Source organism: Gouania willdenowi, chromosome 17 (genome assembly GCF_900634775.1).
Source record: "Gouania willdenowi chromosome 17, fGouWil2.1, whole genome shotgun sequence".
In the NCBI taxonomy this organism is placed as follows: domain Eukaryota; kingdom Metazoa; phylum Chordata; class Actinopteri; order Blenniiformes; family Gobiesocidae; genus Gouania; species Gouania willdenowi.
This window is the reverse complement of record NC_041060.1, coordinates 29,173,866-29,187,427: the sequence shown is the minus strand read 5'-3', so window position 1 is coordinate 29,187,427 and position 13,562 is coordinate 29,173,866. Positions and strand designations below refer to the sequence as shown.

Here is a 13,562-nt window from a genome sequence, read left to right as displayed (position 1 = left end):
CTAGACCATAGGTGGGCAAACTACGGCCCGCGGGCCACATCCGGCCCGTTGGTCTTTTTAATCTGGCCCGCCAAAGCCAAAATAAACAATTAAAACACAAACAGAACCGTCTTGCTCCGTCATTTATCTCCTCAACACTCGTGGGAACCAAATGTTCTCCCATTCTCCTCTTACGCCCGCCCTTTTCCAGCCTCCCAGCCAATCAATACGTAGAACACATGTAAACAAAAACGAACTTTGGCAGAGAAAGCTGCACGTAATAATGTACTACATGTGGAACATTGGGACTTAGTCCGTTACAATATCATAATTATGACTGCATTCCTTTGACTTAGTCCTGTGATGCCTGACATCCTATTAAGTATGGACAGAAAATATAGGATGAGGAAGAAAGCAGAGTTAGATGGGTCGGCACCATAACACACCCACAAAGAAGAAGAAGAAACAGCAGAAGAACTTACTCATGGTTGAAGCAGAAAATTGGATAGCTGGCCAGACAAACAGTACTTCCACGTCGGATAATCAAAGTAAGCTGTTTGTTGATATTTTATTGCGGGATCTCGTAGTGTCGCGTGAATACAGCCAGGTGGAGATTGACGCAGTAAAACCGCAGTGCTGACAGCCATACACATCTACAACAATGAGTGGCCCAAAGAAAAGAAGAGTCGACAGTCAGTGCCGAGTGTTTAATAATGAATGGAGAAGTAAATACTTTCCAAATAATCCTGACAAATAACACATGTTAAAATGTGTTGAACCAACAGGGAACAAGTAATATATTTCATAATAAATCAAAAACTAAATTAAACTAATTATCTGAATAAAAAAACAAATGTAAAAAGTGCAGTAGAAAACCAAAAAAAAGAAAGAAATTCAGTACAAGTATGAAATGAACTAACAGGGAACAAGTATCATCATGTTTCATAATTGTTAGGCTTCTATCCCATAGTGAACCCAATTGCAGAGACGGAGACTGGTGACGAATGCAATGACAATGTTTATTTCCAGTACTTATTAGTCAGTTGCAGGTGAAGAGTCCGGATGAGCTGACAGAGGCAGGCTGGTGCGTGGAGAGAACAGGGGATCCAGGGCAGGTCGGTGAGCTGGCAAAGAGGCAGGTAGTTTACTGAGTAGTCGGTGTGGCTGAGACCAGGCTGGTTCAGGAGTGGAGGGAAGGCAGGATCTGACTGAGCTAGTGGAAACTGAGTCTACGATCTGGCAAAGAGGTGGAGCAGACGACCGGTTCTTATAGCTGTGGAGAGTGGCGATTGGTTGTAGCTGCAGCTCAACTCCTGCCCAGCTGAAGTCACTCCTGTAATTAAACACACACACAGTGAGAGAGAGCCTGCAGCCTAAGAGGAGGAGGCAGAGGGCCTGACAATAATGCAAGTATATTTAATAAATAAATCAAAACTGAAATACTAAATGAAATTATTTACTTGCATAAAAAACAAATGTAAAAGTACAGCAGTCCAAATATTCAGGAAACAACAACACTTTGTTTGCAATCTGTGCCAAAAAGCTTAAGAAAACAAAAAAGTCAATGGATATTTTAAATCAGCTAATAAAAGTTTATTTCGTGAATCATGATGTTTGGATTTTAGTTCCACGTTACATTTTGATACATTTTAGGATTCTAAATTTGTCTAGTAATGATCAGAGATTGGTAATGATCGAAGATTGGCATGAAATTGAGAATTTCAACCTGTCATGTCTCTATTCTCTACCACACACTTTGAGAAGCACTGCTCTACTAACAGACCTGTCTCTCCTTAAATGTACAAATGTTTCTTTAGAAATGGGGCTAAATTTGAGGGAAAGTTGCAAATCTGTAATGCACATGGTTGATTTGTTATGAAGTTTTATAAATTTGAACTTTAGACAAGAAGAAGAAGAATTTATGTATGCATCCGGTGCTGGCCTGGCCTGTGGCCCCTGAGCCAAAAAGTTTGCCCACCCCTGCTTTAAATAAAGGCAAAGAAAATCAAATTTGGTACAGTGTACTGCACCAAATTGATGATTAGATTATCTCAAGCTTATTGGCTGTTACATTGATGAGCTGTTAAACCCTTTTGTGGAACAACCTGTGGTTTGAAAGCCCGAAATAAAAGCCTCTCTATTTTTCCAATTCCTGCAGAAAATGCAGGTTTGATCTCTAATCTCATTCCTTCCACAATAATTGGTTTTCTCCTTAATGATATTCCCAAAGGAGATGTCCTTTGGTCTGACCTAGCACTAAGCCTCAAATCTGATGTTAAGATGCTTTTCTTTGTTTAGTTTCCAAGCTCCTTTTAAGGATGAAAAATTTGTGATTGGCACAGCAGCAAAGCCTTCTTCTGATTTTAGCGTTTGTGTCCTTCATAGTTTGACTCAATTCCCCCTGTCTTAAAGCCACCTTCATCTTTCTTGCATTTCCCACCTATTTCTCCTCATCTCCTGTTTTGTACTACCTAACCAACATTGCTGAGTTCTGGGGCCTCATTTATAAAAGTGTGCTTAGGTAAGCACAGTTCAGCTGGCGTACGCTAAAAACCAGGAAGTGGGTGCAAATGTTTTTTTTTTACGATTTATAAACGAGGGCGCACGTACGTCACACACCTGTTTTCGTTTAGAAATTACAATCAACTCGAAGGTTGACGCACGTGAAGAAACACCTTGCTCTGCCCTTTTGATGCCCATAAAAGGTCAGGTGAACGCCCTGAATGAAAATTTATTAATATGAATTTTACGGCGGACCGAGGGGGAGATCGAGCAAATAAAACAAATTTCACTCAATGTGAGGTGGAGGTATTAAGTGTTGAGGTGGACACATGCAGGAGAGCATAATTTGGTGACAGTGAACATTATGAATGAAAAAAAAAGAAAGGCAGATTGCATTGCGTTGCTTCATCAGACTGTGACAGGTAAAAATTATACGATCACACATAAAAGCGGAGGAGAAAATGTAGATCACTCTCAGTGTCTGTTCAACAGGTGGAGGAAAGAGCACCGGATCTCAGCCTCATAAAAAGCTGAAGGATCAGTGGGGATTGGGCATACCCTCTGTGTAACGGAGGCGGGACACACACACAGATGCACTATATATGCGCCAAACACATGGGATTAAACTCTGTAGCAGCTCGATCGTCTTCCTCCCACTCTTCCTCCCTTCCGCAGCACCTTGTCCTCATGGGGGTCCTGCCTACAGATCTCGCTGGTCTTTGAAGATCCTCTCCCCCCCAGTGTAACCTGTGCACCACGTCCTCCAGCAATGCCAGATAAGCCACTGTGCATCTTTACGCATTAGATTGTGTTCCTTTTTATAACAGCTACAGGTGTTGCAGCCAATTGATCGGCAGTTTTGCACAATGATCTTGTGTGATTATTATTATTATTATTATTATTATTATTATTATTATTATTATTATAATAATAATAATAATAATAATAATATAAAACTGTATTTGTAGGCACGCGTACGTCACTCACTCCCTGGGGCGTCAGTATAATTTTTTTTCCTCCTTTTTTGCAAATGCATCCTTCAAATAATGTGTGTTGTGAAATGTTCAGTGTTTATTATTTCACACAAATTATATTAATTTCACAGAGCTGTCTTTAATTTCATACTTATTCTGTTGGCGTCTGAGTTTCTCATTTCTCATGACTTTGTGCGTACGGCAGGGTCAGAGCTGCAGTGGAGGTGCGCACATTATCAGGTTTTTTTTTTTATAAATCCCAGACTTTGCTTATATGTGGCATACGCTTTCTTTTGCACATACGCAGCGTTTATAAATGAGGCCCCTGATCTGTTACCCCATCCTTTCTGCCCTGTGAAATGACCCTGCAACCCTTTTCTTCTATTCTTTTTCCTTTATGTCCTTTTCTCACCATTCCTTCTCTCTCACTCACTTCCCTCAGCCACAGGGGAAATCGCATTATGTGTTGGCCGCCTCACCCTCTGTAGATTAAATCCAGTAGTAGAGATTGAGAATTTTGACAATCCTGTAATGGAATAAGGCATGAAAGCTTCAGCACATGAACAAACCTCCCTGTAAAGTAAAAACAAGACAGTAAGGGTAAGCTTCATCATCTGCTGACACTATTCGAAACAGCTACAGCACACATGTGACATTATTTTTGCTTATAACATATTGTAGTGTTGGCTAGAAATAAGATTTACTTATATGTGTTCTGCCGAGAAGAACAATAAACCAGGTTTAATTTGAATTCTATTAAAGGATCATAGGGCAGGATCATAGTGACACTGCAGGCATCAGCCAAGCCCGCACGTGAACCCTTCATAGCAGAGCAACTGATGCTGTGGTATTTATTTATTCGCCGTTCACGTGACTGTTTACTGCAAGTCCTCCGCACATGCATCCGTGGAACCAAACAGTAGTTTGGTCCATCGCGCTTATCTTCTCCCAGTCGAGGACGCATTTGCTGTCACGTCCGGAGAACAAGGCTGGAAATTTGGACCCCAAATGGCAGTACACAATGCATCACACAGCCTGTTCACGGCAATAGGAAGATATGTTTGTGTGTGTGCTCATTCTTTAAGGTTTTGAATGCATCATCACCTATTAGCATCAAAATGAATGTTTATTTTTTCACAAATCCTGCCCTATGCTCCTTTAAATAAATACATGTAAAAATGATGATAATCTTTAAAAAACCTAATGTAAATGTTTACGTTGGGCAAAGTGGTGGACTCATTTTAGATTTTTCAGTGCCAAAATATTATGTTGGCCAAATATAAGTGTGTGACTGTGTTTAGGCTTGTCTTGCCTCCAGTGGAGGCTTATAAATGTTGGTAAATGGACATAATTTACATAGCAAAATATTTTTTTACCAAAGTAATAAGGCTTAAGAGGGCTTCTCAATTTCTGCTATGTGGAATAGTACTAAATGATCAACAAAATTCAGATGCTTTAATGTGATTTATAACAAAAATGTGTTGTAAAAGTAGTTGTAAGAGCGATAAGCCTTTCTTGGAACAACAAATTAAAATGAGAAAATATTACATGGCACACCTATTTAGCTTATACTGTATGTCAGCACAAAATGTAGAAAAGTTTAACTTAAAATGCATAAGCAACAATATCATTTTAATAGAAACAATGTGTTGAGATAGTATTGGATAGTGAGTTTGTTCATTATTATACATCCTTATCCAACTTTCCGGCAGGTCTTAAAGCATGGTAATGGTGATAATTGACAGTACAATGTCACAATTGTTGATTAAATTGTATGTAATGCCAGTTGAAGTCCCGTAATTGTCCTTCACATTGTCAATAATAAATTATAGTAATCAGATTTAACTAAGAACCTAAATAGACCTTGTCATCACAACAGGAGTTGATTATGGGTCTCATGAGATTAAGTTGTGGTGTGGTAATTCATTTGTTTAATTTAGCATCTTCATTGTGTTATTATTGAGCTTGAACAGCAACATTACCCCCGTATATTACTGCCCACCCTAGTAATATAGTCAAGGTGATTAAACAGATTACATCTCCGATTAAAATTTGACTCAGCAAAAAAGCAAGCAAATGTATGTTCTGCTTTAATTCTGGCCTCGGAGCACAGGCGTAGAATGTGAGCTAGCCGTGGATGTAAAATCCGTCCAAATGTACCACCAGTCTCCACCAGTTTGACGGGTTTTTAAAATACACAGTACTTTCTTCACTGATAATAGCCAAGGCTATATCCCTCCAGCATATCCAATTTTGTTATATTAAATGGTTTTCTTATGGTGTCTGATCTGTGACAAATAAGGCCATTGTGTTATTTAGACAACTTGCTGTACATGGATTACACCATTGAATGCACTCCTGAGTTATGTTTTTGGAGCATTACTTTTCCTTTTGACCTCATATCTTCCATGAAATCAAATTTGTTTTAATCAGTCTTGTTTTTTTAGGACAATGATGGAGGAATGACTGCACAGCTGCCCAGCACCATCACATCCTTTCTACAAACTGGTTTGAGGCCAGGGGAAGAATATACCATTAACCTGGTAGCACTCCGAGACCAGGGTAGAAGCCAGCCAGTCACAGCTACAGTCACAACATGTATGTATATGTGTAATATTAACAAATGATGCTTCTCATTAGTGTTGAATATTAAGTCTGTTAAGGCTTCACAAGAGTGTGCCCTCTTTAAACACTACCCACATGTAGTTAGAACTATTGTAAATATAACAGATATGAGGAATTCATGTTGATATGGAGTTTAGCGGTGGACCCGTGCTGGACAGAAAAAACAGCTCAGAGGATGATATGTAATAGACAGTGAATATGTATTTAAAATGCATATTTTGGGAACAATAAACAGAAAACTGACTCAACCAAAAAAAAGTAGCTGGCAGTGGGGACACACAGGTGAGGAAAAGCAGGAAAATTAACCAACGATATTACAATTGTTGAAAAGTGTTGACTGACACTAATTGTAAGGCTTTACTTGATTTGAGACAGGAGGGAGGACAGGGTATGTACCTACCATAATTTCTATGACTATAATTCCAATGATTTATCCATTTTCTAAGAAAAATCCATACAAAGGCTGCATCGTCACAAAGGCTGCACTCTATTGGCTGATGAGGGTGCCCTTAAGACGACTCGGCCAAACGGAACGGGCAGGTTGGCGGGCTGATATACTTCCATTTGCTTTAATGGAGATTTTTATGTTTCAACTGATGAATTTTAATCTCCACATGAAGTCTCCTCCTCACTGCTCCACGTCTACATATGGTCACTTTTTACTGGAACCAGACCAATCTGTTCTTCTTACCATGAACTAATGCGGAACAATCAAAGCAGGTCCGGACTCTGAGTCGGAATACAGATGCAATCACTTCTAAACAAACTAAACTTGGTGATTTGGCAACTTTATGCAGTACATTGTTTCTGTTAAAACCTTTCCTGTTTTTGCCTCCTAACCATGGTTGGGGTACACAGGGGAGATCCGTACTCTACAGGGCCAAAGGCAGCTTCTCCTCCAGGCTTAACTCCCATAAACCTCATAAAACTCAATAAAGGTGGTACCGGGAAGAAAGATCAGGCCGTTTTTCTCGTTGGAGAGCTGTACTTTATTAATTAAGTGCAACGTAAAAATAAACCTCGCTTCCTGTCCCAGTCTGCTCCACGGGCTCACTCACTCACACCCACGCACTGAGCTGCCTGATCTTAAACACATTCAATCTAGACACATCTCACTACATTTCTTTCTATATATACATTTCTTCCTTACGTAAGCTTCTCCATCAGCCTCACAGTCCAGTGTGTGTGCATGACAAAATGACTGATCAGAATGATTTTGTTGGAGCGTGCTCCATTTAATGTGAACAGTTAAATTGGTCCACCTTAACAGTAATTTCATTGGTCTAATGCGTTTTTTCTCAAATAGTGGGGGGGTCTTGTTCTAGAGTAACGTGTAATTGCACATGCATTACAGTAGGCGGCAGTGGAGTGTGTGCAGGGATTATTAGCTCTTTGGTTTTTGCACCAAACATGCGCACACACAGCACAGAGCAGGAGATATGAAGTGGAGTGAACAAACCTTAAAAAGATGTCATAGAAAAATATTCAACAGGGATGAACAGAAAGGCAGAGAGAGACAGAAATAATGACACAAATGAAAGGCACCCGAAAGACGAGGAAATATGACGGAGCATATGTAGCGCTTGGTTTCACTGTGACGATGAGAGATAGGTGTGTTTACCATGTCTAAAAATATTGGCAGCGGACAACATGAAGCCAAAAATAATCAGGCGTCACTTAAAGCTAGTGTAGGCGATTTCCTCCAGATACACTTTTTAAGTTTTTGGTTAAGATTGTCTTGATGTCCTGACAGAAATTAATATCTTATGTGCTCTGAAAAAAGAACGAAGAAAATCCATCAACTGTAGCAGCTGTAAATCTGTAATAACCTCGACCAATCACGTCTCCCTGTCTCCCTGCTCGTTCTCGATCCCTCGCATGCACAAGCTCAAACTGAAAGCGCGTTACCGCTGACAGAGTTAAAACAGAGTTTTTGGTCCCATTTTTAATATTTATAATGGTAAAGGTTATTGTTTAATGAGACGTTTCTACACAATACAAGCAATGAGCTGAGCTGTGCGCATGCATGTGAGTGAGACAGAGCACAGAGGGGAGGGGCGAGGGAGATAAAGACGGAGCCAAATGGGAGGCTATATTCAAAATCATGCTAGCTTTTGTAAATCGCCTACCCTACCTTTAGAGACATTACACCCCAATCACGCTAAGTGAGTTTTTTAAGTGAAAATGTGCAGAATACTGCCAACAATCATCCCACTTTTTTGCCTTACAATTCAATGAACAGCAACAAAGACTGTTTGTGATTCCTTATGTAGATTTTAACATGACAAACTCCCTGTGTGAGGATCTATTATTTTGTAAATATATCAGAGACAGCTAAATCAGCACAAATTGTTTCATTCATTTTTGTTTTGTAAGTTAAAGTTTTTTATCTATTGTGCTCCTGAGTTAATGTTGCTGATCGATTTTGAAATTATTATTATTTTAGGAGTTTATTTAATTTTCTTTTTCAGTATCAGATGGTTCAAGTCTGTCAAAAAATGTTTATAGTTTAAATGAGGATTCTTTTTTTTGTTATTTATTTCAGGCAAATTAATGCACTTTAAATCTTTTCTGTTATAGACTAAAAAACTATGTTAATAAAGTTATTCTTTGTTGTAGGTTGATATATTTCTATATTTCTTACTTTTTTGTTTTCTTTAATGTTAATTAGGATACAATCTTACACAAAGGTGTACTACAATTTTTTTTGACAAATTAAACTTTGTATAGTCGCTGCAGAGAAAAATGTTTTCTTCTTCCTGGGGGTGTGTAACAGAAATCAATTGAAAAGAACTGGTCTAATGCTACGGAGCTCATTTCTTTTGTTTTTAAAACAGGAAAAAATCCACAAATTAGCCACATCATTGTTTAAGCCGCAGGGTTCAAAGTGTAGAAAAAAAAGGTAACACCTTATAGTCTGGAAATCACAGTACTTCACCAACACACAGTGACATGACAGGGAATGTTATAAACTGGGAATACGTTACACGGAATATAGGGTAAATGATTACTTACATAGTAGTCAGCACTTTTGCCTTTTGCATGCTCTCCTTCTGCTTGTGTGGGTTTTCTCTGAGTATTTCAGTTCCTGCCACCTTCCAAAATCATGTGAGTTTGAGTGATTGGTGTCTCTAAAACACCTGAAGGAGAGAAGTGTGTCTGGTTCTCTGTCTGTATGTGTTGGCCCAGTGTTTGAACAATAGCCTCAGCAGGTCCCGTGACTCAGTGTGGGTACAAGCTGAACCAAAACACAAAGAGTGAACTACACGACAAAACCTAATGAATACACTAGAATATACATATATACAGGGGTGGAAAGTAATAAATTACAGTTACTCTCGTTACTGTAATTGAGTAGCTTTTTTGTGTACTTCTACTTTTTTGAGTACTTTTTAAAATCTGTAATTTTACTTTTACTTAAGTACATTTTTTTTTCAAGTAACAGTACTTCGCTACATTTGAAATAGATTCCGTTACAGAGTAAAACAAATCCCGCATGCAGACGGTAGTCTGCTACATTTGTGCTATTGAACGTACCCTAGAGTTGTTGTTAGGATCAGTGTGTATATGTCTATAGCCTGCTCTGTTGGTTCACGTGACGTCACTCACATCGCTGCATTGCGACAAAGCGAGAGCGCTAAATTCTGATGGAAAGCAGGAAACTTGAGAATTTGCTATCCGAAAACATCAAAATGCCCGTGTTTTGTGTAGTTTACGGCTGCTCCGATCGTTCTGATCGAGAAAAGGAAAATATATCTTATAGAGTACCGAAGATTGTCGTTCACAAAGGTGAGAAATGTAAAAAGCTCACAGAACAACGCCGTAAAAAGTGGATTTTAAACTGTCTGTGGTCGGGAGGAGCAGAGTCTGCTGATTCCCGTGTGTCTGTAGAGACCACTTGGTCAGAGGTATGCTAGCGAGCTAACTTTGTTTTTGTGGCTGTGTTTATATAGCATTAGGTTGTTCAGCGACTCAGAGTGAAGCGTTTTTTTGCCCCCTGAAGTTTTCCTAATGCCCCCTCATGTAATACTGCCTGGCGCCGACTGTGGTCTCCTGTGCGCCTCGTCCTCCAGCAGTGCTTGATAAGCCACTGTGCGTCTTTACACATTGTGTGTGCATTCCTTTTTATAACAGCTACAGAGGAGTATTCCATAAAGAGTTCAAACTCTGAGTATGTTCAGGCTCAAATGAGGGAAACTCTGAGTATCCCATTCCTAAACGCAAGGTATGTTCTTCTCTGAGTATGTTGCCATGGCAACATTGTCCGTGAACTAAACCTGGTCGCTGGCAGGTTTTATCAAAGAAACCCTGGGTTTCTACCTGGCTCCGCCCACCTGAACACCGTTTCTGAACACTTTAATGAACCTTGACACTCTTCTCTGAAACACATTAGTAACATCACACACCACAGACGTGTTCACATCATTACTAATGTTGTGTTGCTTTACGTTTTTTTTGTGCAAATGGTAGTTTTCTTTATAACATTGTGGATACAGATCATTAAGTGAAAGACAATGAGAGGTTGATCTGCATTAAAACTTCTACTGGCGTCTGTAGTAAAGTTTGTGATGCTGCTCTTGGAAGTGATGGGTCGCGGGTTCGCGTCCCACTTCAGGGATTTTTTTAAGACATTTTTTAGGACGTTGAGACGACTCTGGCGACAATATTCCATTAAAAATCAATATAAATGATGCGATATCAAGCGGCATTTACTGTCTTAATATCCAGTGTAACAGGAGGGCTCTCTATGCAGTCATCCTATGCTGCTGCCACGTCTCCTCAGAGACATTTTATTCATATTATTCACCGCTCGTCAAGTCACTGAAGCAATAAAGTGATGAAGCAACCAAAAAGTGTAACTAATTACGGGTGATTTAAGCCACTATAGTCACTGAAGACTGAACACACCTTTAGAACAGGCTCATATTCCTCAAACACCGGCTTATTTCATCCATTACGGTGAATAAATCACTCTCTACTGGGTGGTTGCCATGGCAGCTTGAGTAAATCTCTGATTCATTGATGATGGCTTTTCATCATGCGCGTGCACGTAAGTAACCCAAGGTTTACATACTCAGGGTTGATTAACCCACTTCATACCAGCTTTAATGGAATCCAATACCCAGAGTTTCCCATCACGGGGTATGTTGACCCAGAGTTTATGGATAGACTCAGAGTTTGTTAACCCTCCTTTATGGAATACCCCTCAGGTGTAGTAGCCAATTGATCAGCAGTTTTGCACAATGATCATGTGATTTTATTTACAATTATTATTATTAATATAAAACTGTATTTGCAGGCATGGGCATGTCACCCTGGGGCGTCAGTATAATTTTTTTCCTCCTTCGGCTCATTCCATCTCGAATGTTTTATAGACTTTATATAACATACTGTATGCATTTCTTGCTTTCAGAGGTGATTTATTGGATGTTCTGACACAGTGGATGTATTGACACAAACACTTACCTCATCGAATTGACATCCTTGACATTTATTTTATTTTGTTTTATTTATCCAGGTTAGCCACACCATGTCTCGTTCTCATGCACGTTATTTTGAAATGGTGTTCTCTAATAAATAATAATGATAAAAAAAGAACCTAGTTTGATCTGTATACACGTCTTCTTATTTGGTTATTGCATGGGAGAGATGCCCCCCCTTCTTCTTGACAAAGAAAGTGTTATTAAGAGAACTTGGAATTACAAAAAAAAATAATGATAGCTGTTGTGCATGTGACAGTGAAACTGCACGATTATAAATTTATTGAAATGATAAATTAAGTCTCCCATTGTTGAAGCATGTTGTCAAACCCTCTAAAGAGCTTACTTCATTTTTTTTTTTTTGCCCTTTTCAAAATAACCAAATGAACTACAGAACAAATGAAAGGCAGCAGGAATCTACCCAAATAACCAACAATTTTATATTGAAGCCATCCATCCATCCATCATCCATCCATCCATCCATCTTCTTCCGCTTAGCCGTTTCCGGGTCGCGGGGGCAGCATCCTCAGTAGGGAGGCCCAGACTTCCCTCTCCCCGGCCACTTCCTCCAGCTCTTCCGGGGGGGCCCCGAGATGTTCCCAGGCCAGCCGAGAGACATAGTCTCTCCAGCGTGTCCTGGGTCTTCCCCGGGGCCTCCTTCCGGAGGGACGTGCTCTGAACGCCTCACTAGGCAGGGGGCATCCTAATTAGGTGCCCGAGCCACCTTATCTGGCTCTTCTCGATGCGGAGGACCAGCGACTCTACTTTGAGCCCCTCCCGAATGACTGAGCTTCTCACCCTATCTCTAAGGGAGAGCCCAGCCACCCTACGGAGGAAACTCATTTCGGCCGCTTGTACCCGCGATCTTGTTCTTTCGGTCATGACCCAAAGCTATTGAAGCCAAAACCTTTAAATTGTTTCCAGTGTAACATAACTCAATTCAATTCAAAAATGTCATCAATAACAGTATTTGCATTCTTGGTTAGATGTTCCTTTGGTCATTGTCAATTGTTGCAATGTGGCTCCAGTCTACCCATCTTACAGACTTGTTGACATTTTGAGATAAAAAAAAACTGGTCTTTTTTCTGTACAGTATGGCCTGTCATGAGAACAGTCTCTTATATGGCACTGTTGAAGCAGGTGTAGCCAAATACCTGTGAAATATGAGGCAGCTTACCATGATGCATTTGATGATCATCACTGTAGTGGGTAAGTGTCTATATCAGTAGAAGGGGTTTTTCTTTAGTGGCTTGTGGTGTAGGTTATTAGCAGGACCAACATCTAAGACCGTCATTGTACACAAGAGATGGCCCAATGCAAGCAGCACGATGGTGCAGGATTTATAACATTCACCATTAAGGAGCTCAGTGACATACCTACAATAGAAGCAAACAATATAATGGAACTAATGACACATAATTTAAATCAGAAGATACATACAGAATGCAAATAATTGTGTTTTAAATGTGTCTTTAATCAGTAAACTTGACAGAGGAGATACATTTCATTTATTTCTAGCATTGCCCAATGTTATATTAATCTGTGTTTAGTAGGACCAAGTTTTGCTTCTGCTGTTCCAGTTTTGCTGTCAGTGGATCTTTGTTTCTGTTGAGTCTGCTTCACCACTACTAGAGTGGACTTTCAGCATGTTTGGTAGATCCTAGATGAGTGACTCTTCTTTTAGTCCATGAAGAAAAAGCAGTACTTCCATGGACAAATCTGACATTTAAAATATAAAAAAATATTTCTTTATTACTCAAATGTATAGGCATAGCTAAGAAGCAATACACGCTTAATTTCTGACACTGACCTTTTCCTTTGATTACCTTGATTGTTGTAATTACAAAGAATAGATTGAATAAAATAAACTGTAAAAAAATTAGAACGAAATGATTGCCTCCTAAAGTTGTAAGTGTGAATACTGCTAAGCCTAAGTCATGATTTATTGCTCCCTATATAAAAAACATTATTTGTATAGTGTCAGAAGTCTGCCAGGTCAGAC

At 39.5% G+C, this 13,562-nt stretch overlaps 1 protein-coding gene across 5 annotated transcripts in view; it reads left to right on the top strand.

The window, feature by feature from the left end:
- tnr (tenascin R (restrictin, janusin)) overlaps positions 1–13,562 on the top strand; it is a 327,598-nt gene that overhangs the window by 180,072 nt on the left and 133,964 nt on the right. For all 5 annotated transcript variants that reach the window (XM_028472320.1, XM_028472321.1, XM_028472322.1 and 2 more), the window contains exon 12: positions 5,903–6,053. In XM_028472320.1, the coding sequence (XP_028328121.1) occupies positions 5,903–6,053 (151 nt within the window). The remainder of the gene's footprint in view (positions 1–5,902; positions 6,054–13,562) is intronic.